The following is a 26930-nucleotide window of genomic DNA, read 5'->3' as shown; positions in this document are numbered from 1 at the left end:
AATTGTTACAGAGCACTCGTTTGGTGTTATTAAGGAGAGCAGGGTGTTTAAAGCTTTTGCTGGCCGTGATTCTAGGCAGCCATGTGGTTTGAGACCTCTCACACACGTACTGTGTGGAGGGTGAGAGCTCTGTGAGCGTAGGGACACGTATCACTCTGGACCTGTGAACAGTAGCAGCACTCTGGAGGAGGCCAGTGTGTGTGTCCTCCGGAGAGCCTTTCACACTACTCATGTTTAAACCATGGCAGGGCACCTCCTCACCCAGCCCGCAAAAACCTCCCCGCGCCAGCAAACTCCAACTGGAATAGCAAGCTATGATGCTGGTGGGTTCAGGCTGAGCCAGATGATTTTGGCCCTCACAATGATAATAGCCCTGTTGCCGCTGGACTGCTCCAGTTCCCACACTGGCTGACTGGCTGACTGCTGAGTACAGAACAGGCTGTACTGCCTCTGGGCTCTGGGCCCGCCTGGTTACTGTTGGGTAATTGTGTTTGGTCTAAGGGCTGATACAACAGTAGCCTGGGGTATGAGGTCGTAACCCCGCTGGACCTTGGGAGGGGAGGAGAGTTGAGGAGGGGGTAGATGCGGTGATTTGGGGTTAGGCTACAAGGCTCTGACTCAGGGTGAAGGGGTAGATGAGTCCAGGCTGAGGGGTAGATGGGGTCAGAGTAGAGTGGTATATGGGGTCAGAGTAGAGGGGCAGATGGGTCATGTTGAGGGGTAGATGGGGTCAGAGTAGAGGGGTAGATGGGGCCGGATTAGAGGGGTAAATGGGTCATGTTGAGGGGTAGATGGAGTCAGAGTAGAGGGGTAGATGGGGTCAGAGTAGAAGGGTAGATGAGGTCAGAGTAGAGGGGTAGATGGGGCCGGATTAGAGGGGCAGATGGGTCATGTTGAGGGGTAGATGGGGTCAGGCTGATCAGCCCTAAGGCCGTCACTGGTATGGACGTTATTCCTGGAGAGGAGACAGGCAACTACATTACAGACAGCTAGAGACAGTGGTTTGGCAGGGATAGAGCGGGGACGGGAGAGAGGGAGAGGGAGAGAGAGAAAGAGATATAGGGAGAGAGAAAGAGAGAGAGAGAGAGAGAGAGAGAGCGAGCGAGAGACCAATGGGTATGGGTGGTGAAATTGATTGCAGCTCTTTCCCTCAACTTCTCCTCTCAGCCCAAAACTAACTCTTCCTATCCTTACCCCAAGAAATGTTTTTGTTCCAAAAACATAAACGAGAGAAGAACCCACTCTCGCCGCTGTTGGCTTGTGGTCTTCTCCAAAAACAGCATACCATCAGGGGAGTTTAGCAAGGCTCCTCCCCCCTACTGCCAGCTCTCCTATTGGCTGATGGTTAAAAACATTTGATTGACACTTCCCGCAGTGGTTCAATGACCGCATTATTAGAATTAACAGCCAGTAGAAAAGTACTGTGAGTTCTGGAGGTGGGCCCAGAACACAGGCAGCTAGAGTCCTGACTGCTGCCTCCATACAGGCCAACACACTGCCAAGACAAAGACCAGCAGTAAAACTAGATAATCAGCACGCTGTTCACCCGTAGGTCAAGTGTGTGAGGACTTTAGCACAACACAGCTGAGAGGACAGGTAAAGGACACAACCCCTACACAGCTCAGCAATTGGCCAACGTGGTTTCAGTAAAAAAAGGTATTTGCTCAACAAAGGGCCAACACAGACGCAGGCAGGCAGCATGTATGGTTTGCATTATGGGCCCGTAATTCAATTCCAGTCTGAAAACAAGGCTTTTGCGACCAACACAATGGTAGGCCTGCTGCAAAGACCCCCTTCTGCCTTCCTGTCCTCCATTCAAAATGTAAATACCACCATGGAAGTCCGGCTTTATTACACTTTAATGACATTTTCATCTAGTGTCTGTGGTTTTGACAGCCGTCTTTCATTACGCGGCAATGTGAAAGCCCACATCCTCGCCAAAGGGGGAGTAGCAGGGAAGAACAGGGTTTTGGGTTGGAGGCAAAGAGGTCTAGGAAAAATGTCAAGAGATTTATTTCTGTTTTTATCTCTTTCAAATGACAACTCTGACAACAAGGTGATAATGGTCTCTGGGGGAAAAGTGTGAAGTAATACTAGGTGTTAAATAGAGGAGCTCACATCCTGATATGAAGTCATATGACCACAGAGGGGCAGCAGAGCTCTAGCCTATAACAAGGTGAATCGTGTAGCTCAGCCCTCCAGCCTTTGCCAATATTGGGTTTTGTCTGTGTTTTGACAAGCTGAAGTTTTCCAGAGGCAATGATATTTTTTTGAAGGGGATGCGGGGTCTTTGATGTGTGCCCAGCCTGCGTATTAGCTTAAAGCGGCCCATTATGGAATTCAATAAAAACAAACAGAAAGCCGTGGCAGATTTCAGCAGCAGTCCCCTGCAAGTCGACCGGGGGAAATCAATTTCCTGTCAGCCGAGAATCAAATACTCTGTTTTCCTCTCGCAACCAAACCGCATTAGAAATGACACATACACTAACTTTGAAACAATTACCAATTGCCTTTATCTGAGTAAAGATACCTTGAACCAGCTTCCCTGTAGACCCTATTTACATTTTAAAATGAAATTAGCCAGAACTATCATTTGCTTACAATGTAGCAATAACCCGACTAGCTTGTTTAGTGTATGTAGTCTGAGGAATGGGGGGGATGTTGTTTGGCTGCCTGGCTGGCTCCTCTTAGGGATAGCTAGGTCTAACTGCAGCTATCTAAACCATCTTAACGGGTGGGGGTAGCTAGGTGGAAACATAACAGCTATGCCCTTGAAAGGACTTGACTCCAGCTTCCCAGAGACCGGATGCTAAACATGGTCTAAACACGCCGGTCTCGTGGTCTTCTTTATGGTGCTTGCCAGTGCTGCTGCATTCTCCAGCCAGATGTCACACTCCATTCTCCTGACCTCTGTGGAACACTTTCTGCCTCCCAATTGTCAATTATCCCCTATATAGTGCACTACTTTTGACCAGGTTTCACCGGGAGGCCCATCTCTCAGTGACCAGTGATCAATGGGAGGCCCATCTCATACCCAGCGGTCTCTCTCTCTCTCCTCCGCTCTCTATCTCTCTCTCTCTCGCTCTCTTTCTCCCCCTCTCTCTTTCTTTCTTTCTCTCACTCTCTCGATCTCCTCTCTGCACCCTCTACCAGTAGCCCCACTTTGTTCCCATGCTACCTGTCCCCCCCCTCTTTCTTTCTTTCTTTCTTTCTTTCTTTCTTTCTTTCTTTCTTTCTTTCTTTCTTTCTTTCTTTCTTTCTTTCTTTCTTTCTTTCTTTCTTTCTTTCCTCCACTCTCTCAATCTCCTCTCTGCACCCTCTACCAGTAGCCCCACTTTGTTCCCATGCTGCCTGGACATGCCTCCTCTATTCTCCTCTCCTGTCTTCTCTCCTTTGTGACTCAGCCCTTAAAGACTCTCTCCACTCTGCTCTGATGTGGCACTCGGCTCACAAAGAGACATATTCGGCTGATGCTGAGTGGAGCATAGAAAAGCAATAGAGAGAAGAGAGAGAGACACTCTGACCCCTCTATAGGCTCTTCTCCGCAGCTCTAAATCAAAGTTTCATGGCAGGCAAGGGCTGGCTCCTTTTTGAAGGGCGCCAATACAGATACTGTAGGGTTGTGTCCCAAACGGCACCCTATTCCCTACATAGTGCACTACTTTTGACCAGAGCCCTATGGGTCCTGGACAAAAGTAATGCAATTTATAGGGAATAGGGTGCCATTTGGGATGTGCAGCCTAGGTGTGGCAGTGAGATTGCGGAACCTAGAAAGGGTGGGAGGGAGTTGGGTAGCAAATTGAAACGCTCTCGTTCAATTTTCTGTGATGTTTTTATGCCCCTTTCCTTCCATACTTCTTCTCTCCCTCTATCCCTCTCTCCTGAATAACAGCAGACGTGGTCCCTTAAACTAATAGAAGGATTACTGTGGCATTTGGTAAAGGGCAGGACATTAACACACAGTGAGGACCCGGGCATTCATCAGATGGTAATGAGGCCTCTCGGGTGGGGAAAGGGCCTCTCCCTTGCTGCCTCCATCTCATCTCATCCCTCTCTCTCCTTCTCTCTCTTTTCCTCCCCCGTCGTGTGAGGCAGGTTAGATCTGGACAGATGAGTGCTTCACACCCCACCTTCCCTTCAGACAGACACTTGACCAGACCACCCTCCGTTCACTCATGCTTCTCTTTCCGTTTTTTCTCACCACTCACTCCTCCTCAAACCTCCACCCTTCACCTCTTCTCCTCCTCTCCTTGCTGAAGCTGTCTCTCCTCCAGTCTCCCCCCCCCCCCCCCCCCCAGTGCAGGCTGCGGTGCTGCAGGGCAGGGAGACCTGCAGGCAGCCAGAAGGAGCTGCAGGAGTGGAAACATCCCCTTCCTCCCACCCCGCTCCCACCGCGTCTTTACGACCCAACGTCCATTTGAAGTCGCTCTCCCGCCGAGAGCCGCTGAGGAATGTAGCGACCGCAACAACCACTCTCTTTCTCTCTCTGAAGGTGAACATCCTCAAAGCTCAACTCACAGTCCATCCACATCTATGCATCATCGGGCGGGAGCTGTGTAAAATTGAGGCCCTGGCTGGAAGTGAGGCCTGCTGCTCCTCACAGTTAATGTTAATGCTAACCATCACAGGGAGAACTCAGGAACGCGCTGGGTGCTGTGTACTCTGGGCTCTGTCGTAGACCATGTCCCAGTAATGGGAGGGGACAGGGGTAATTCCCCTCCTCACTTTCCCGTCCTGTCTCCTCTTGCTCACCCCATCCCTGCTCCCTGCATCACTCCCTCTGCACCCCAAAGACAATGGGGCAAGGTGCTGCCAAAGCCACAAAACACTACGTCACTCTGGGGGAAAAGGGACTAATGAGGGGGAGAGTCTGCAGATCCAGAACAAAATGAGGAAGCCATGACGCATCAGACAGGCCTGGGGCTGGAGCTGGGGTTGGGGCTGGGAGACAGGCCTGGGGCTGGAGCTGGGGTTGGGGCTGGGAGACAGGCCTGGGGCTGGAGCTGGGGTTGGGGCTGGGAGACAGGCCTGGGACTGGAGCTGGGGTTGGGGCTGGGAGACAGGCCTGGGGCTGGAGCTGGGTTTGGGGCTGGGAGACAGGCCTGGGGCTGGAGCTGGGGTTGGGGCTGGGAGACAGGCCTGGGGCTGGAGCTGGTTATAGAGCTGGGGCTTGGATATGATTTCAAACCAAAACCATGACAGGCCCATTTGCTTCAGAGTTTAAGCATCTAATTTCATTTTGAAACTGGACATGCCTTTTGATTGCTGCAAGACAAAGGAACGACTGAAATGTCCTTTCCTTCCTCCCTGCCGTTCGAAGACGACCATTTCATTACTTTGGAGGTAATAGGAGGAACACAACACGTGAAAAAGGGCCCAGTGCATGAGACGATCCCAGTCTAACAAATCACTTGGGGAGGAGTTGTTCTTTTTCACTGTGCAGCTCTTTGATGGGTCGATCGATACCCTACCTCCCTCTCTCTCTCCCTCCCTCCTTCCCTGCCTCCTCTCCTCCCTGCCTCGGGGTAGCAGCTAAAAGTCTCTCTAAACAGCACAGGGGAATGGCCAGATGACGTTTGGATCAATAACAACAAATCTGGAGCAGACAGACAGTGGCGCTGGTCTGAGGTCAGCTCCTACGGGCTCTGTTCTCCTCTCTTCTGCTCTGGGCTTTCTTAAGCCGTTGTTCAAAATCTCACTGACTGCCTATGTCGGCTGTTATAATGGTCTTTATTTAGCTGTTATAGAGGCCTTACGAACGCATACATGGATGTGTGTACAGTAAAGTGTTAACTGCGCTCCCCTACTCTGTGTAGCACAGGGTTATAACACCACAGTAAAGGAACCACAGCCCTTCTGTGTTAGCATGCTGGGCTGGAGATAGGGACTAGCGGGGACAGACTCAACAAACTCCTCAGTGCCCCGTCTGTCTTGGGAGAGCAGAAGGCAGTTTTTTTGTTTGTGAGGGGCTCCACTGAGCATAACCTCGTAGCCGGGTCTAGATGGATGTGGCTGCTACTCAGAGGCCAGAGAGAGAGAGAGAAAGCGAGAGAGAGAGAAAGCGAGAGAGAGAGAGAGAGAGAGAGAGAGAGAGAGAGAGAGAGAGAGAGAGAGAGCGAGAGAGCGAGAGAGCGAGAGAGCGAACGAGAGACAGAGAGAGAGAGAGCGAGAGAGAGAGAGAGAGACAGAGAGTGAGCAGTGAGCAGTGTGTGTGCTTGCATTAGAACGATGGGAGCTGCAGCCAGAGGGAAAGAGAAGCAGGTCATGTAAAAGTGGAGCTGGTTTTATGATATGCCACAGAGTTAGAGGGATCACGCTTTAAGCTGGTCAGTGCCTACATGGCTTACAAGGCTCTTTGGCTCCTGAGTGGCGAGATGAACGGCCGCTATTGTGTGAGGATTTCTTTGAAAACTATACTGTTGTTTGTGGAGGTGGGGCAGTAGCTAAAGTTTCTGGAAGTTGGATATTAATAGTTTTTGTGTATATTATTCTGTGAAAGTGTATGGAACCTGTAATTTCTCTCTCTGTGTGTGTGTGTGTGTGTGTGTGTGTGTGTGTGTGTGTGTGTGTGTGTGTGTGTGTGTGTGTGTGTGTGTGTGTGTGTGTGTGTGTGTGTGGGGGAGTGCTGACCTGTAGACGGTGGTCGGCGGGTAGTTAGCGATGTCGTAGATTATGCGTATGTGTCCCTGGTACAGCTCTAGAGCTAGAGGATCATGATCCTCCTTGTAGAGCAGAATACCGTTGTCCTTATCTGTAGCCACCTGTAGAGAGACAGACAGACAGAAAGAGAGAGAGAAGAGAAAGAGAGAAATTGAGATAGGGAGAGAAATAGACACACAGAGAGAGAGAGAGAGGAACAGGCAAGAGATTCAGGGGGTATGCTAATTTGGTATAGAGCAGACCTAACCGACTCTATTAAATTAGTCAAAACAGGAAGATTTTACATCTGGCTAGAAATTAGTAAGGAAATTATCTCAACAGAGAAAAATGGCCTCATGTGTGCTACCTATATCCCCCCCAATAGAATCCCCATACATTAACGATGACAGCTTCTCCATCTTAGAGGGGGAGATAAACCATTTCCAGGTTCAGGGACATGTACTAGTGTGGCGACCTAAATGCCAGAACTGGACAAGAACCCGACACCCTCAGCAAACAGGGGGACAAACACCTACCTGGAGGTGACAGCATTCCCTCCCCCAAATTCCCCCCTAGACACAACTACGACAACATAACCAACAAAAACGGGTCACAACTCCTGCAGCTTTGTCGGACGCTGCGTATGTACATAGTCAATGGTAGGTTTCGAGGGGACTCCTATGGTAGTTACACATATAGCTCATCTCTTGGCAGTAGTACTGTAGACTACTTTATCACTGACCTCAACCCAGAGTCTCTTAGAGCGTTCAAAAGGTTTCACTGTAATAGTGAAGGTGTAAACTTGGCAGTAGAAAACCTAAACAGTATATTGAACTCTCAGCTTCCCCATCAAATCTAAAAATTTCAAGCAGACAACCTAAGACAATTATCAACAAATGGTTTGATGAAGAATGCAAAAACCTAAGAAAGAAATTGAGAAACCTATCCAACCAAAACATAGAGACCCAGAAAACCTGAGCCTACGCCTTCACTATGGTGAATCACTAAAACAATACAGAAATACACTACGGAAAAAGAAGGAACAGCACATCACAAATCAGCTCAATGTAATTGAAGAATCCATAGAATCTAACCACTTCTGGGAAAATTGGAAAACAACACGAAGAGTTATCTATCCAAAATGGAGATGGATAAACCGCTTCTCAAATATTTTTGGCTCTATAACAAAGAACAAACAGCAAAAATATATACATGATCAAATAAAAATCTTAGAATCAACTATTGAAGACTACCAGAACCCACTGGATTCCCAATTACATTGAATGAACCACAAGACAAAATACAAACCCTTCCAACCCAAAAAGGCCTGTGGGGTTGATGGTATTCTAAATTAAATGATAAAATATACAGACCACAAATTCCAATTGGCTATACTTAAACTCTATAAAATCCTCCTCAGCTCTGGAATCTTCCCCAATATTTGGAAACAAGGCCTGATCACCCCAATCCACAAAAGTGGAAACAAATTTGACCCCAATAACTACCGGGGGATTTGTGGGATTTGTGTCAACAGCAACCTTGGAAAAGTCCTCCGCATTATCATTAAACAGCAGACTCGTACATTTCCTCAGTGAAAAGAATGTACTGAGCAAATGTCAAATTGGTTTTTTACCAAATTACCTTACGACAGACCACGTATTCACCCTGCACACTCTAATTGACAAACAAACAAACCAAAACAAAGGCAAAATCTTCTCATGCTTTGTTGATTTCAAAAAAGCTTTCTACTCAATTTGGCATGAGGGTCTGTTATACAAATTGATGGAAAGTGGTGTTTGGGGAAATACATATGACATTATAAAATCCATGTACACAAACATCAAGTGTGCGGTTAAAATTGGCAAAAATCACACACATTTCTTTCCACAGAGCCGGGGTGTGAGACAGGGATGCAGCTTAAGACCCACCCTCTTCAACATATATATCATCGAATTGGTGAGGGCACTAGAACAGTCTGCAGCACCCGGCCCCGGCCAACTAGAATCGGATGTCAACTGTTTGCTGATGATCTGGTGCTTCTGTCCCCAACCAAGGAGGGCCGACAGCAGCACCTAGATCTTCTGCACAGATTCTGTCAGACCTGGGCCCTAACAGTAGATCTCACTAAGACAAAAATAATGGTGTTCCAAAAAAGTTCAGTTGCCAGGTCAACGAATACAAATTCCATCTAGACACTACCCTAGAGCACACAAAAAACTATGAATGCCTCAGCCTAAACATCAACGCCACAGGTAGCTTCCACAAAGCTGTGAACGATCTGAGAGACAAGGCAAGAAGGGCCTTCTATGCAATCAAAAGGAACATAATATTCAACATACCAATTAGGATCTGGCTAAAAATACTTGAATCAGTTATAGAACCCAATGCCCTTTATGGTTGTGAGGCCTGGGGTCTGTAAGCGCAGCAACGGCAGTAGGCTATAAGCACGAATGTTCCAAAATGCAATCAATTAGCGTGAAAACACCATTCTCGAAAGTGACCGCAAATGCAATTATGAATGGAATGCCTTTATTATAAAGGTGCATTTTTATGGTGAAAATGATCTTCCCCAAACATGAAACTCTGCGTATTTATGCCAGTTAGCCGCTACACCCGTTGTAAAGAGGATTAATGTGCTTAATTTTAAGAAGTTATTTGGCCACATTAGTTGTGATGCAAACCTTATCAAAACATATAGGCCTAAGGGCTAGGCTACACGACTATGATTTGAAAAAGTCTTGCCTTACTGCACACAAGCTGGGTATCATTCACAAGTGGTAATATATAATTCACAAGTGATAGACCAATATTATGACCCATCAGACAATTTTTTATTTAATCTTGTCTTTATACAGTTGAAGTCAGAAGTTTACATATACTTAGGTTGGAGTCATTAAAACTCGTTTTTCAACCACTCCACAAATTTCTTGTTAACAAACTATAGTTTTGGCAAGTCGGTTAGGACATCAACTTTGTGCATGACACAAGCAATTTTTCCAACAATTGTTTACAGACAGATTATTTCACTGTATCACAATTCCAGTGGGTCAGAAGTTTACATACACTAAGTTGACTGTGCCTTTAAACAGCTTGGAAAATTCCAGAAAATGATGTCATGGCTTTAGAAGCTTCTGATAGGCTAATTGACATCATTTGAGTCAATTGGAGGTGTACCTGTAGATGTATTTCAAGGCCTACCTTCAAACTCAGTGCCTCTTTGCTTGACATCATGGGAAAATGAAAAGCAATCAGCCAACACCTCAGAAAAAAAATAGTAGACCTCCACAAGTCTGGTTCATCCTTGGGAACAATTTCCAAACGCCTGAAGGTACCACGTTCATCTGTACAAACAATAGCACGCAAGTATAAACACCATGGGACCACGCAGCCGTCATACCGCTCAGGAAGGAGATGCATTCTGTCTCCTAGAGATGAACGTACTTTGGTGCAAAAAGTGAAAATCAATCCCAGAACAACAGCAAAGAACCTTGTGAAGACGCTGGAGGAAACAGGTACAAAAGTATCTATATCCACAGTAAAACGAGTTCTATATCGACATAACCTGAAAGGCCGCTCAGCAAGGAAGAAGCCACTGTTCCAAAACCGCCATAAAAAAGCCAGACAACGGTTTGCAACTGCACATGGGGACAAAAATGATACTTTTTGGAGAAATGTCCTCTGGTCTGATGAAACAAAAATAGAACTGTTTGGCCGTAATGACCATCATTATGTTTGGAGGAAAAAGGGGGAGGCTTGCAAGCCGAAGAACACCATCCCAACCGTGAAGCACGGGGGTGGCAGCATCATGTTGTGGGGGTGCTTTGCTGCAGGAGGGCCTGGTGCACTTCACAAAATAGATGGCATCATGAGGCAGGAAAATTATGTGTTCAGTGTATGTACATTTCTGACCCACTGGGAATGTGATGAAAGAAATAAAAGCTGAAATAAATCATTCTCTCTACTATTATTCTGACATTTCACATTCTTAAAATAAAGTGGTGATCCTAACTGACCTAAGACAGGGGAAAAAATACAGGTCATCCCTATGCAATTAAATAACGAATGTAGGACGCTTTTCCCATAGATCATTTTCATGCCAGCCAGGTAGGCTATACTACTGTTGTAAAGAGAAGCAATGTGCTTAATATTAGGAAAGTTGAGAAATAAATATAGTAGGCCTAGCCTATAGAAATCTGATGGGATCCTCCTCTTTTTAATAGAAGCCATCAACACTTTTTTTTCAATGTGTATTGTCTGGTCTATAGAAATGTTGCTTAACATGAGCTCATGGGCTCTCATGAAGTGTTTGATTAGATTTTCGATTACATTTGCATTGATGTTAGTGATTAGAGGGAAAATATTAGAGGGAAAATAGAGTGCTGAGTACCAGGCAGTTAGCAAGTTTAGTAGGCTATTAAGGACCATCGGCAGCATCAGAGCTTGGAGAAGCCTAAATTACCGTGACTTAAAGGTCACAAGGAATTTGACTGCCATCATGACTCGTGACCGGCGGTAATACGGTCACCGTACCCTAACAGCCCTAGCTGCAGCACTGAGAGAGAGAGAGACAGACAGACAGACAGACAGAGACAGAGAGAGAGAGAGAGAGCAGTGAATTTATGGAGAGTGGAGGCCTTTCCCAGAGTCCAGCAGGACTCAATGGAGTTTTCACTGGCTTGGGCTTGGTTTGGCACTGACACGAGAACCATGTGACATGAGCTGCTGCTGCTATTGGCCCCACTGACCGAGAGAGGGACCACACGCTGGAAAAAGCCAGGTGTTGGATATCAATTAGGATTCTTTCCAAAAGGGAGGAAGATATTCTGTACCTAACACTTAGGGTTACTATTCTACTGAAGCTACTCTATTTGAAATGGAAACATATGGCATTGGGGATGTTTACTTTGCTTAGTCTGCACTACAGTGTGGCTCACAACTCAAAGCGTCTTTTATTTGAAAGCGGTACTTTTCTATTTTAAGGAACTTCAAATATTCTTTTCCATGTTGCACCGTATTTAGAACTGCGGTAGACGACGAACCGAACACTGCTTTCGATTTCCAGGCATCATCTTGATACCTGGCCTGATGACTCCTTGCTGTCCCCAGTCCACCTGTCCCAGAACTCCTATTTTCAACTCTCTAGAGACAGCAGGAGCTATAGAGACAGCAGGAGCTACTCTGAATGATCGGCTATGAAAAGCCAACTGACATTTACTACTGAGGTGCTGACCTGTTGCACCCTCGACAACCACTGTGATTATTATTTGACCCTGCTGGTCATCTAGGAACATTTGAACATCTTGGCCATGTACTGTTATAATCTCCACCCGGCACAGCCAGAAGAGGACTGGCCACCCCTCATAGCCTGGTTCCTCTCTAGATTTCTTCCTAGGTTCTGGCCTTTCTAGGGAGTTTTTCCTAGCCACCGTGCTTCTACACCTGCATTGCTTGCTGTTTGGGGTTTTAGGCTGGGTTTCTGTACAGCACTTTGTGACATCAGCTGATGTAAGAAGGGCTTTATAAATACATTTGATCGATTGATTGACTGATAGATATTGGCAAGCTGCATTTGCTCTTGCCCATGTATCAACCTACGTACAAAAGCCACCTTTAGCACAAAGGCTAAGCCCAAGCGTTCTATTTTTACCACAGTCTTTTTAATTAACATTAGCGTGCCCCCTCGCCAACGAGCACATGAGCTCATTTGGAGGTAAGAAGCGATCCGGCGGCCGTGACTCACTCCTAGTGATTGGGCTGATAACAGTCACCACGCCGACACTCTATTACCATAATACATATCCCCCTGCGACACATTATTCATGCTAGTGAACAAAAGGTGACATTCTAATAATGTCACCATCCAACGGCTGGCTGAGAGTCCCAATAACACAGAGCTTGCATCCCAAATGGCACCCTAGTCCCTACTGAGTGCACTACAGCGCCCATAGGGTTCTGGTCAAAAGTAGTGCACTGTATGGGAATAGTGTGCCATTCCGGACGCAGACAGAGAGCGAGATAGAGAGGGATAGTTTGTCATACTAGCCCCTGAAAAAATGATCCCTCTTATACCTTTCCCAAGGGTGCTACATTCTATACTTTAAGTACTGCGATGATGGGGGATAGTGTGTAAAACACACTAGCCCTCATCAACTTTACAGTTTACAGTTTGACGTAATGGGAAGTATGATCAGTTATAGGGAGATAATAGCTAGGCTACTCATCTGCTAGTGTAAAGGATGTCATGCTGCTTACTTATCGGGTACCAATACCTCCTGATTCGGCTCTTACTGAGGCTCGAACCCAGGAAGGAGGAAACAGGGTGAGAGGGAAGGGGTGGAGTGGGGGAGAAGCAGAGGGAGGAGGAGGGGCAGTGGGAGAGGAGAGGAGGAGGAAAGGAGAGGAGGAGAGGGGGAGAGGCGAGTGAGAGGGGGAGAGGGAGGAGTACAGAGAGGAGAGCAGAAGATGGAGGAGAGGAGAGGATGGAGATGTGACAGCCAGTATTGTTGCTGCTTAGGGGTGGTACAGTACCTGTAGGGAGATGTGGGCAGAGTTAGGGGTCAGGGGTTAGGGGTGGTATAGTACCTGTCGGGAGATGTGGGCAGAGTTAGGGATCAGGGGTTAGGGGTGATATATTACCTGTAGAGAGATGTGTGCAGAGTTAGGGGTCAGGGGTTAGGGGTGGTATAGTACCTGTAGGGAGATGTGGGCCGAGTTAGGGGTCAGGGGTTAAGGTTGGTACAGTACCTGTAGGGAGATGTGGGCAGAGTTAGGGATCAGGGGTTAAGGGTGGTATAGTACCTGTAGGGAGATGTGGGCAGAGTTAGGAGTCAGGGGTTAAGGTTGGTACAGTACCTGTAGGGAGATGTGGACAGAGTTAGGGGCCAGGGGTTAAGGTTGGTACAGTACCTGTAGGGAGATGTGGGTAGAGTTAGGGGTCAGGGGTTAAGGTTGGTACAGTACCTGTAGGGAGATGTGGACAGAGTTAGGGGTCAGGGGTTAAGGTTGGTACAGTACCTGTAGGGAGATGTGGGTAGAGTTAGGGGTCAGGGGTTAAGGTTGGTACAGTACCTGTAGGGAGATGTGGGTAGAGTTAGGGGTCAGGGGTTAAGGTTGGTACAGTACCTGTAGGGAGATGTGGACAGAGTTGCGTATCTTGATGCTGGGCAGCTCCAGGTAGGTCTCTTTGCCCAAGAGGTGGACGGTGACGATCTTGTGGCACTTGTTTCCGGTGAAGCCTGGCAGGCAGCGACACACAGGCTCCCCTTCCACCACTAGACACTGGGCACCATTCTGACACTCTGACTGGTCACATGGGCTGGTCTGCAGCAGGATCATAGGAGGAGGGTTCTCGCAGAATAGACCACTACAGGAACACAGAGACAGAGAGGTCTGTTAATATCATACTCAATCAAGCTGCCACACACACACACACACACACACACACACACACACACACACACACACACACACACACACACACACACACACACACACACACACACACACACAGTATATGTATGACTGCCCCTGACACATAACATCATAAGAGAGACTCTCTACGTCAAACAAAAAGGTGGCGGCCATGTTGTTTCATTGATCCTGCTGTTCGTTGGCTGACAGAGACAGTGATGCATCATAAATCTTTCCCCCCAGATCCCATCCACAGGCCCGTCCCACACTTAGCGCTATAATTAGCCATATGGAGCTTCATCTGCCTCATCACACCACCGCTCCGCACCACCCAGTACCGCAGGCCTCAGACTAGACAGCCAAATAGAGGAAAACAAAGTACCATCTGAAGCTCCTCACAGTCTGGTTATCTGTGTGTGTGTGTTTGTGTGTGTGTGTGTGTGTGCGCCGGCGCCCTCCACAGATGGCGTGACGCTGGTGCGGCACTGAGTCTCTACAATGAGTTCAGTCGGTGCTGAATGTGGACTCACCTAAAGCCCTCCTTACACACGCAGGTGTACCCGTTGACAGCGTCCACACACTCGGCCCCATGCTGACACTTGTTCTCCAGACAGTCGTTGTAGTCCTGCTCACAGTGTTGGCCCACGTAGCCGGGCAAGCACTCACACCTGACACCCACACAGGAAACAAAGGCACACAATGTTACGAAGGAAAAACTCACTCTCTCTGCCAACTGCCACCGAACTCTCTCAACTGTATTCACTCTCTCATCCTTCGGACGTATTAACGCTTAGCTGTTACTGAACACCCTCTATTACTTCACCTTAACAACTGCCACTGAACAGTAGGTCTTTCTAAACTATGACCTTTCCCAACTGTTACTGAACTCTCTTCCTAACATATGAAAACTGTTTTACTGCAGTAGTCTGTTACAAGTGTGACTTTAAACAGCACAGCCAACTCAACTACAGTTTGTTCCTTGTTCCTCAGTCATGAAAGAACAGGGTATTAAGACGGTGGAGGAACAGAACACAACAGGTTGTCCCGACGACTCCACCAGACACGGGTCACTTCCTGTGGGTTGCTACTGGTGACCTTTGAACTTGATTAGTCCCGCCCCCTCTGACAGCTGCCGGTCACTCACCTGAAGCCTTTGGCGAGGGGGATGCACTTGGAGTCATGCTGGCAGGGGTCGAAGCCTTGCATACAGTTGTCCACCACCTCCTCACATAGGTCCCCTGGGAAAACACACACACACACACACACACACACACACACACACACACACACACACACACACACACACACACACACACACACACACACACACACACACACACACACACACACACACACACACACACACAGTGGGAAAGATAATAGAGAGACCGTGAGATCATCGCCTAAGCTTCATTCTTCCACATACACACACTAGCTAACGTATGTCTTCATTTGACTTAGTGATATTCTAGTGCATTGCATATTTACAAGCCTAGGATCGTGAGTAACGTTTTTTTAAGAGTGTTTTTCGATTGGTCCCATTGTATTATGATGACTATTATGATGACTCCCCAAAGCACCATCATGGCTTTCTCAGCATTCAACAGTTGGGTCTTGTTTCTACTGCCGGCCTGCCTGGTCTCCCATACAGGGGGAGTTGGGGGTTGTCTTACACAGGGTATTAGCCGTGCAAACTTGAAACACATGTACTATATTGTGCTGTAATCTGCATGGAATACAGGGCTGTGGCTGCACAGATGAGGCCCCATCTGAATCCACTAAATCACTGCCTGGCCAAGTGTCCCGGTTCAATAAACCCTCTGTCCCTGTCCACCTGCTTGGCTAGTTCCCCTCCTCTAACAGGGGGGCTGCTGGGGCTCAGCCAAGCTTTCACAGCACAAGGCCTCTCCTCCTCTCCTTTATACTGACTCCCTCCCTCCCTCCCTCCCAGTACAAAGCCTCTCTGAGTCTGTCTGCGGCTGGGCTGAGGGAGAGTAGATGCAGACACTCCACAGCCTGGCCCCTGAGAGATCTTTCTCTCTTTCTCTCCCTCCCCCCTCTCTAACTCAATCTCTCCCTCCCTCCCTCCTTCCACTTCTCTCTCTATCTACTGCCAGGTCTGTTTCCTCTGCCTCTCCCTCATCCGGCAGCCTCATGGTGGGGCCCTGGGGAAGTCTGCCAGCATCCCAGCAGCCGCCACTCTACAGGGGAAATCCACTCCAATTGGGTTTCGATGGTGCTCTGTGGGGAGCTGTCACAATGTGTCTGTGTCTGCCTGTTTTCATTGCTACAGGCCTGGCTCTGGTTTCGATTGGTACGGAAAACTGAAAGTCAGTGGCAAAATGAGAGTTGATATGTACTGTATTCAATATGAAAATAAATAATTTTCCGTTTAGCTTGCAGTGTTAGTTTTACAGGGGAAACAGGAAAAATAAACCCAGAGAAGGTGTGTGGCGAGAGAGAGACTGACCTTTTCCCATATCATATCTGTCAGCTTGTAAAGGAAGAAAGAGAGAGAGGAGGATCATTTATAGATGTCACTGTGTCTCATGGTTCTGATGAACCAGTGGGTCCAGAATAATTAACCCAGATACACACGCACACACACACCAGATGGACGCCACGTCCACGTCCACCCCCTGTGAGCAGGTCTGCCCTGTCGCTCTCAGAGAGCCGAGAGAACAGAGGAGAACAGCGGTGAGGAGATAGTCAGCAGAGACTGGTCATCTCACGCTGCACTGTGAGGGGCGGCAGGTAGCCTATTGGTTAGAGCGTTGGACTAGTAACCGAAAGGTTGCAAGATCGAATACCCGAGCTGACAAGGTAAAAATCTGTCGTTCTGCCCCTGAACAAGACAGTTAACCCACTGTTCCTCGGCCGTCATTAAAAATAACAATTTGTTCTTAACTGCCTTGCCTAGTTAAATAAAATAAAAAAAAATAGGTCAAGCAACATGCCAATTGGACAGCCACCTAGCCCCCCCTCCTTTTACCACTCTCTCCCTCCCTAACATCATGTTCCCAGGATCCATTGGTCCTGTGATGCAGGCCAGTGAGACACTCTCTCCCTCTAGTCCAGGGTTCCCCAATAGGGAACAGATTTTAGTTGGACCCCCAAGCTTTAAAAAAAAAAGAAGATTTATATGTTTTGTTTTGTTGTTGGACATAAAATAACGTAAAATCACCAGGAAATCAGCTCAAAGTGAATTTAATTGAGGAAATCTGTTCCCAAGTATTCCCACGCACAAATAGAGATCCATATGTGATCCTACCCCAATGTAATCAAGGTTTGAAATTATATATTTTTTGGTCGAATACTATAACTGTTTAGGCTTCTTGTGGTCAATTTGCAATGTACAAATGATTTAGAACTGTGTTCCGGCCCCCCAACCAACCTGCTAAATAAAAAAATCGTCCCACGGCTGAATGTAATCGAGGACCCCTGCTCTATACTATATCCATGTAGTCACACTATCAGACACACACACACACACACACACACACACACACACACACACACACACACACACACACACACACACACACACACACACACACACACACACACACACACACACACACACACACACACACACACTTGTACAACTAACCTTGTGGGGACATACAATTCAGTACCACTCAACAACCTATTTTCCCAAACCCCTAACCCTAACCTGAAAACCTAACCTTAATCCTAAACCTAACCTTAGCTCCTGACCCTAAAACTTACCCTAGCTCCTAACCCTAAACCTAAATTATAACCCAAAAACTAATTCTAACCAAAAACCCCTTAGAAATAGCAAGTATAGTTAAACCCGTACACACACACACACACACACACACACACACACACACACACACACACACACACACACACACACACACACACACACACACACACACACACACACACACACACACACACACACACACACACACACACACACACACACACACAGCATCGTCTTGCTTGTGCTGGTTTAAAATAGGAAGCAGCAAAAAAAAAAAAAGACTGCTCTGTGTGGATGGCTGGATAAGGGCGGAGAGAGAAGGAGGAAAAACAGTTAGTTTAAAGGAGGCCTAATTGCTGGGTTAGCTTGCGGACTTCCCCTAGAGTCGGGCTGTGGCTGCTGCTTCACAGGGCCGCTTGGCGCTGCCCACCGCCGGCCCAGGTGCCCATATGCCCACACTGAGGGGGCAGTATGTGTAGCAGCCTGGCTGCTGGATGTCTCTCTACTGCCAGCCTCTAGCCTCATTGCCCCATACAGGCACTCTGTGTTCTTTGCTCTGGTCCCAGGGGAGGCTGGGACTGGGACGGACACGGCACGGCGAGGCCTACAATTAGGCGTGCAGCGTTAATGACAGGGTCGATGTGCGTTGGAGCAGCTGCTCAGATCAGCACCCTCCCTCCCCTGTGACAGGCAGGCGATGGCGGGTGACGGCCCATGATGCCCGACTGGGGAGGTGCCCGCCTCGCCTGCCTGCCATGCGCACTGCAGAGAGAGAGGCCACAGCCTGGCAGAGGGACAGTGGGAAAACTTCTCTCCGTCTCTCTCACCAGAACTGGCTGCCTGCACTCAGAATTGCACTGTCAGCGATTGGGCAGAACTCACTGGACTGTGCAGGCAGGCCAGCAGGGATTCCTACCCCCTCTTTTTTGCCCTCTTTGGTTCTTTGCTCCAACGTGATTGCAATGTCATCTCCAAAGAGCAGTTTCAGGTCAATGCGGAAAAACAGTCCATTATAGGCTAGCGGAAAGAATTACTCTTTGGTTGATTTGATAAATAACTAAATGACTCACAATTGCTTTAAATGCAATTTCAGAGCAGAGGGGTTTGGAGTTTCGTCTATGTTTAAGCTGACTTTTATCTTGATGTGGTTGACTCGTTTAAAAAAAAAGTGTATTAGAGTGTATTAGAGAAGCATTAAAAGTGGATGAGAAGCCAACGTACGGACATGGTGTGGCTCGTCTCCACGGAGTAGTGTTCAGTGTGTGTGTGTGTGTGTCCAGTACCTGTGTAGTTGGGGGGGCAGACGCAGGTGTAGTTGTTGATGCCGTCCACACAGGTGGAGTTGTTCTCGCAGTCATTGTCCTCACAGTCATCTGGGTTCACCTCACACTGTAGACCCTCGTAGCCAGGTGGACACGTACAGCTGCCGAGGGGAGGGGAGAGGAGAGGAGAGAGAGACGATAGGGGGCACAGTTAGATAGTTAGTTAGGGAATAGGGAATAGGGGTGCCATTTCAGACACAGCCAGAGTCACAGAACCATACTGGGTACACCCTCTCTACCCTCCACATTGAGTCGGGGAAGCGTACGGGGTTTCTTTCCACTTGTCAAATCCACTCTCCAGATGCCCTCTGCTCTTTGTCTCTGGCCCTTCTATTAGCGACTAATGCCCTTTGAAAGCCTAAGACCTGGTATAAAAACCTGCACTTTTAATGGGAAAAACAACAAAGGTAGAACTCCAGTGACATTTGAAAATGTAATCAGGTCTGTCTGTGGATTCAATCATTTCAATTAGACGTGGGTTCCTGTTTGATCCTACGTGGAAGGGTATTCATCAAGCTGTACCTAAATGTCATGTGTGGAATTGGTAGACCGATTGAGACCGTGCCCTTTGACTCAGGCATCACTGGCTCTGAACCTCGCTCGCATTCTTTCTCTTATTCTCTCTCTCTCTCTCTCTTTTCCTTGGTGACGCCTGCCTGCCCTGGCTGGCCTGGCTGTGCGGGCGTGGGCGGGTGGCTGGGGACAAGGCTGGCATCATGGGTGCGCCGCGTCAGGCGAGTGGGCAGAGGAGGGTGAGATAAGTGTTACTGAGCTGTGGCGTGCGTTACCGGTGAGACGGGTAGCTTTATCAAACGCCTGTCTTCCTTTGAAGGCCAGCGGCTGCTGGTTGAACGCAGAGGAGAGGAGCGCCTTTGATTTCTTTAAGCAGTTCTCCAGAGGGACTGGCTGGATAACTGATGTGTATCATTAATGAGGCAGAGAGCTGGGGTAGACCTGGGGCGGGCGGTTGGTTGGTGTTTAAAGGCCAAACAGTGGAAGATGAAAGAGAGAAGAGAGTGACAGTCATCTGCCTCCATGCCTGATGAGGAACAGCTCTACCATGCCATGGGATCTCACTGAGTCACTCACACACTGAAACATCACTGCTGACTGCCTGCTACTCCTCTGGCTGTACCCACTAGATAGGAAATAGGGTGCCATTTTGGAGCGTGGAGAGGGAAGTGTGGGCCCAGTATGGTTCCGTGACTGCATGTAGGTAGGGTAGTGATGGTAGAGAGGTCATCGGTGTGTACCTGAACTGTTCCACTTGGCCTGGCATCAGGTGGCAGGTCCCCCCGTTGGCACAGGGGAAACTGATGCATGCGTTGATGGCTATCTCACAGTTCTGTCCCTGGAAGGGAGAGAGAAAGAGACTGGTGTTAGACTGACTATCACCATGTGTGTGTGTGTGTGTGTGTGTGTGTGTGTGTGTGTGTGTGTGTGTGTGTGTGTGTGTGTGTGTGTGTGTGTGTGTGTGTGTGTGTGTGTGTGTGTGTGTGTGTGTGTAGTGGTAAAGATACAGTATAGTGCCATGTGCAATTCAAGACCCTTAAGGCCACAGTCACATATAGCAGCAGCATAGGAAGAGACAGGCTGCGTCCCAAATGGCACCCCAGAGCCCTACGAACCCTGGTTAAAAGTAGCGCACTATAGAGGGAATTGGTGCTATATCATGAAGCCGTATCGTTTTCACACGCGACCGCCATGCATGTCCCTCAGAGACACTGGCTCCCTGTTTGAATTTTAAACAAAGGACCTTCGCCACCGCCACCGTGACGCCCACTTCCTCTGATCAAAGACGCCATACGGACGCTTGTTTTTTTTTTGGGGGGGGGGGGGGGGGGGGGGGTTTCATTCTCTTTCCCTCTTTTTCTCTCTCTCTCTCGCTCAGCTTCTCATTCTCCTCACACATTTGAATTAATTTAAGCCGACCGAAAACAACATGCACGCACCCACACAAACAAACACACACACACACACACACACACACACACACACACACACACACACACACACACAAACACACACACAAACATTAAGATTTTAATTAAAACGCAAGGCCAGGGGCTTTGTCCCTGTAGAGGGCTAGAGGTTAAGTTTGTATCTGTGTCTGTGGAGCAGGACACTGACAGGAATCCCATAACCAAACAAAAGGATAATGATTAGACAAACCAACAGCACACAACACAGTGGGGACACTAAAACACACACACACACACCCGCCAGGTACACAAACACGCACACAGGCACACGCACACACAGGCACGCACACACCCATCTGCTGGATATTCGAACGCTATTATACCCTTGGGTGGATTTGTGTGAGTTTTTTCCAGACCACAGCCTTTTACCAGTTATTGTAACCCTTTTCAATCTCCCCTCAATACTTACACCCAAACTAACTGTTGTATTTCTCCGGGTCGTGGTTGTGTGTGTGTGTGTGTGTGTGTGTGTGTGTGTGTGTGTGTGTGTGTGTGTGTGTGTGTGTGTGTGTGTGTGTGTGTGTGTGTGTGTGTGTGTGCGGGCCTGTGTGCCTGTTCACTCACTTTGTAGCCAATGGGACAGGTGCAGTGGTAGGAGCCACTAACATCGCTGGCACATGTGCCATTGTTCAGACAGGGGCCGGCAAGACAGGGAGCACACTTTGCCATCAGATTTATATCCACTGGACCTAAGAGAGAGCGAGAGAGGGGGGAGGGATGGAGGGATGGAGGGAAAGGGAGAGAAAAATAGAGAGGGTGAGATATGGAGAGAGAGAGAGAGAGAGACAGCGGGAGGGAGGGACGTAGAGAGAGGCAGACACCAACAGATAGGGAGATAGAGAGGGAGGCAAAGAAAAACAGAGAGGGGGATAGGGGGAGAGAGGGAGAGGGAGTGATTGAGAGAAAGAGAGAGAACAAGAGCGACAGAGAGCGAGGGAGATATTAAAGAAGAAAGATTGGGAGAGTGAGTCACACGGGGCAATTCCACTCACTCTTTCTCTCCGCACTATTTTAAGACCTTCCTTATCCACATTTAATCAACCTTAATCTGCCTTAATCTCAGATAAATCCCAGATCAGTGTTAATTGGCATGCATGTTTACAGAGGGCAGAAATATGTGGCAGCTGGGTTCACTCCCCTTTAGAGGAGACGGAGAGAAAGGTGACGGTAAGAGGGGAGTGGGAGAGAAGGGGCAAGGGAGGGAGGACGAGAAGTGAGGAAGAAAGGAGAGGGTGAGAGGGGAACGGGGGAGAAGGAGGAGGAGAGGCAGGGGGAGAGGAGAGAGGGAGGGGTACAGGAAGAGGAGAAGTAGGGGAGCGAAGTGAGGGGGAGGAACGAGAGCAGCAGATGGAGGAGGTGAGAGGATGGAGCTGTGACAGCCAGTGTTGATAATGCGTCTCACCTTTGCACTGGAAGCGGTTGAGGGGCGTGGTGAGCAGCAGGCGGTCGGCCATGTCAGGTGGTCCAGTACAGCGGGCGATGCCAGGCTCCTTGAAGCCAGCCTTCACCCACTGGGACAGCCAGCGCAGGTCACAATTACAATACAGGGGGTTGGCACCCAAAGCCCTGGGGAACAGCGAAATATAGGAGTTATGCATCTAGTGGTCACATATGGAAGTGCAAGAGTATATGGTGCAGGCAGGCATGTGTACATACAGACAGTCTGTAAACATGCACTGGTCTGGCGTGCACATAACCAGTAGCACAAAGCCAATTCATACATTTAAAAAAAAACTTTTGCCTTGAACTTTCATTGCCTTGAATAAAACAGAGGATCTTCATTCATGTCAAGTATCCCATTTTTTTTTCAACTTCTTCCCTCTCTCTCAAGTCTCTTTCAGTGCAGAACACCCAAACTACAGTATTGCTACTTAAAACAAGAGGCAGGAACCCGAGAAAAAGTAACAGAGGAGCCACGTGATGAATGCCTTTTAGTGGTTATAAAATGGCTTCCTGTGGGGCCCACTCTGTTCTGTTGGCGCTCCCAACACAACACTGCTCTTCACTGGACCTCTGTTCTGTCACTTCACATAAAATGGATGCTGTATAAAAGCATGGCTGTGACTCTACACTCTGTTGCTCTGATTGTCCATGTGTGTGTGTGGGTGAGTGTGTGTGTGTCGTGTGTGACTATATTACTATTGTGGAAGACCACACACTACTATCACACTCACAGATGAGACAGAGATGTCAAATGGTTGAAGGCTCCCTCTGGTATAGTTGAAAGGTCATTTCCGTGGAGAGTCCTGAAAGAGATTGAAAACAAGAAGAGCGTCAGCGATGGGGGTGATGGCTGATGGACATCAAGCCCTCTCATTGTTTCTCCACACCCGGAGGGTCCCCAGGCTTCAGACCTTTAGCATGTTGCTAACCCTTTTAAGGCCCTGCCGTGTGAATGCAGTGGGCAGTGGTGGTGTGTCTGCCTCTGTCTGGGTTCACATTCCATTAGACGTCTCACACACACACACACACAGTAGACACAGGCACCATACACACGGACACATAATACACACGCACGCACCACACTTACACCCCCCCCCCCCTCCTCCTCCACACCCACACAAACACGCTGCCTGGCGTGCCAGCTCTGTGAAGTGATTTCCCTGTCCCGTCAGTCCCACCACGCAAGCCCCAGGGCCCTAGTCAGCCCCACCCACAGGCCTGCCACAGTCAGAGGGGATCCAGAGGGCCTGACAGCAATCGAACCCACCAACCCACAGGACAGACAGCCCTACGCCTTTCAGCCTCTGCCAGACGCACCCCGGGGAGATTCTGGGTAATGAACAAGTGACAATGATGGCTGCCTGGCAACTGGTGACTAGGTAGGCCGGAGTAAAGAGAGAGAGAGAGAGAGAGAGAGAGAGAGAGAGAGAGAGAGAGAGAGAGAGAGAGAGAGAGAGAGTGAGAGTGAGCGGGAGAGGGAGAGAGATTACTCCTGGAGGCAAATCCCTTCTAATAGAGCCAGAGATTAGGACTGGTGCTGGACTACACTGTACAGACTGACTGCTGGGAAGAATCCAGATCAGGTTAGCAGGGAACTGGAGCTATTATACAGGAAATATATGAGGATTGGTCTCTGTCTCCATCTTTCTCTCTCTCTCTGCCCCCTTTCTTTCTCTCTGTCTCTTTTTCTCTCTCTCTCTCCCACCCTCTCTCTTTCGCTCCATCCCTCTATCTATGAACTCTATCTATGGCGTGTGTCTGTAGACTGTTGTGTTTCAACAATCACCTCCTGGCCCAAGTTAATAAGCAGTGTTTTCAGCTCTATCTTAACAGCCCAGAGGAAGCAACAGAGAAGAAGAAAGAGTGTTTAGCGTCTGTTTTCTATGTTTTATTTATTTGGAGTTGTTTTGGAGCCGGGGGAGGAGGGGAAGATGGATGACAGGGAGGCAGGGAGGCAGAGGGCCCATTTATCACACTGCACACTGGGCGGAGGGGAGGAGGAATGGAGGAAGAAGAGACGCAGAGGTGAAGAAGAGGGAGACGAAAGGGAGAGGAGAGGATAGGAGAGAGGGAAGAGGGGGAGACGAGAGGAAAGGGAGAGGAGAAAGAGGAGAGGCGGGAGGGAGGGAGAGGAGAATGAGAGGCAGAGGAAAGGGGGAAGGGAGGCAGAGGAAAGGGGGGAAGACAGTGGAGAGGAGAAAGGAAGGAGTAACACTTACAGGAGGCGCAGAGATTTAAGTCCATCAAATGCGTGTACTTGGATACAGCGAATCTGGTTGTAACTCAGGATCCTGTCATTCAAATGAGAGGAGACAGTTATAATTCAAACGGATGGGAACATAACACAGTGTGTGTGTGTGTGTGTGTGTGTGTGTGTGTGTGTGTGTGTGTGCGTATATACAGTATGTGCGTGTCTTTTATACGACTATAAAAGTGACTAAGGCCACTGTGTCCGGCCCGGGTGTGGCCAGACAGCCGGTCGGCCGTGGCGTGTCGTCATGGTAACTCACAGAGTGGCGAGCTGAGTCATGTTGCTGAAGGCCATGGAGGCCACGGTGCTGATGCTGTTGTTGCTTAAGTCTCTGTGTGACACCAAAACACACAACAGGACGCAATGTCACTTCAGGGAGGAACCAGAGCTGAGAAACACCTTTAAAGTCCACAGAGGCAACACAGAACTGTCTAGCCTTGACACAAACCCAAATGGTCAGTTTCAATGTTTCAGTAAAGAATATAGAATATCCTCTGCTGCAAAACATCTCAATACAATTGAGATTGTTTTGGCATTGCTAACATTATGCAGGATCTACGACCATTGAGGAATATACAATGATTTCAATTGTGATTTGATTTGGAATAGACACGATACATACACAAGAGATAGTTGCTTAAGTGTGGACAGTTCTTTGGGGATGGACATCAGGAGGTTCCCTTCCATGTATCTGAAATGAGGAGGGAGGTGAAGGCATTAGATCCAGGGTCCTATCAAACACACAGACATACACTCCACCGCTTCAAAATCACCCAATCACTATAAATCCCTTGGTTATGTCCTGATTCATGGAAGAGCATATTTATGGAACAGGTCATCCACAAAGGAATGATGTAGCATCAGGTACACGGCAAATCAATAGATAATCAGAGCTATGCCAGGGCTGGAGGAAGGAAGCCTTTCCTGTAATGGGTAGGGAGAGTGTGTGTAGGTCAGAGTGCCTGTAGGGGTGTGTATGGATGAGAGTGTGTGTAGGGGTGTGCATTGGTGCGAGTGTGTGTATGGGTAAGAGTGTGTGTGTGTGGGTAAGCTGTGTTTATGGGTAAGAGTGTGTGTAGGGGTGTGTATTGGTGAGAGTGTGTGTAGGGGTGTGTATTGGTGAGAGTGTGTGTATGGGTAAGAGTGTGTGTATGGGTAAGAGTGTGTGTATGGGTAAGCTGTGTGTAGGGGTGTGTATTGGTGAGAGTGTGTGTATGGGTAAGCTGTGTGTAGGGGTGTGTATTGGTGAGAGTGTGTGTATGGGTAAGCTGTGTGTAGGGGTGTGTATTGGTGAGAGTGTGTGTATGGGTAAGCTGTGTTTATGGGTAAGAGTGTGTGTATGGGTAAGCTGTGTGTAGGGGTGTGTATTGGTGAGAGTGTGTGTATGGGTAAGCGTGTGTGTATGGGTAAGCTGTGTTTATGGGTAAGAGTGTGTGTATGGGTAAGCTGTGTTTATGGGTAAGAGTGTGTGTATGGTGAGTGTGTGTGTGTGTGTGTTCCTGTAGAGCAGAGAGAGAGAGAGAGAGAGAGAGGGTCTAATAGCGTCTGTCGGAGGAGGAGGAACAGCAGCTGTGTTAGCTGTCAGGGGCCCCGACTGGCTCTCATAGACCTGAGAGCACTGTTACTGCATCGCAACACTGTCTGTCTCTTCTCCTCCCTCTCTCCTTTCCCCCGGCCATCGCTCTATCTATCATCTCTCTCTCTCTTTACTCCTCCATCATCTCTCTCACTTTCTCTCGCTCTCTTTTTCTCCCTCACTCATCTTTCTCCACTATCTCTCTCTCTTTATTCCTCCACCACCTCTCTCTTTCCCTCTCTCTCTCTCTCTCTCTCTCTCTCTCTCTCCACCCCACTCTCCATCCCTCCACTTCGTCCTCTAAGGTGTGATGGTAAAGTGCCCAGGCAGTGTGGTGTTAATGCAGCAGTCTGTCAGTGGCTGTGTGTGCCCTTCTCCGTCTCCCAGAACACTGAGCCGTTTGGTGATGACGAATTCCCCCTGTATCCCCCGACGGTATGCCTCACTGACCTTCAGCTATGGAGCTACCCGGCCTCACCCGGCCTCCTGGCAGACACAGCATCCCTCTCAACCGACGGGTTAAAAATCGGTTCCGTCTATTTCTGACATGAAACTATTGAATTGTCCTTCTGAAACA

General features: G+C 48.4%; 1 protein-coding gene across 1 annotated transcript in view; it reads right to left on the bottom strand.

Annotated features, from left to right (window-relative positions):
* Positions 1 to 26930, bottom strand: part of slit3 (slit homolog 3 (Drosophila)) — a 195405-nt gene that overhangs the window by 3516 nt on the left and 164959 nt on the right. The window contains exons 21-32 of the mRNA XM_038994006.1: positions 25400 to 25468; positions 25037 to 25108; positions 24746 to 24817; positions 23258 to 23329; positions 22486 to 22649; positions 21648 to 21772; positions 20355 to 20452; positions 19063 to 19202; positions 15194 to 15287; positions 14580 to 14717; positions 13762 to 14002; positions 6631 to 6761 (exon numbers count right to left, since the gene is read on the bottom strand). Coding sequence (XP_038849934.1) covers positions 6631 to 6761; positions 13762 to 14002; positions 14580 to 14717; positions 15194 to 15287; positions 19063 to 19202; positions 20355 to 20452; positions 21648 to 21772; positions 22486 to 22649; positions 23258 to 23329; positions 24746 to 24817; positions 25037 to 25108; positions 25400 to 25468 — 1416 coding nt within the window. The remainder of the gene's footprint in view (positions 1 to 6630; positions 6762 to 13761; positions 14003 to 14579; positions 14718 to 15193; positions 15288 to 19062; positions 19203 to 20354; positions 20453 to 21647; positions 21773 to 22485; positions 22650 to 23257; positions 23330 to 24745; positions 24818 to 25036; positions 25109 to 25399; positions 25469 to 26930) is intronic.

The sequence above is a fragment of the Salvelinus namaycush genome, chromosome 5 (assembly GCF_016432855.1).
Source record: "Salvelinus namaycush isolate Seneca chromosome 5, SaNama_1.0, whole genome shotgun sequence".
In the NCBI taxonomy this organism is placed as follows: Eukaryota; Metazoa; Chordata; class Actinopteri; order Salmoniformes; family Salmonidae; genus Salvelinus; species Salvelinus namaycush.
Note: the sequence above shows the minus strand (reverse complement) of the source record. Positions and strands in the feature narration are given on the sequence as shown.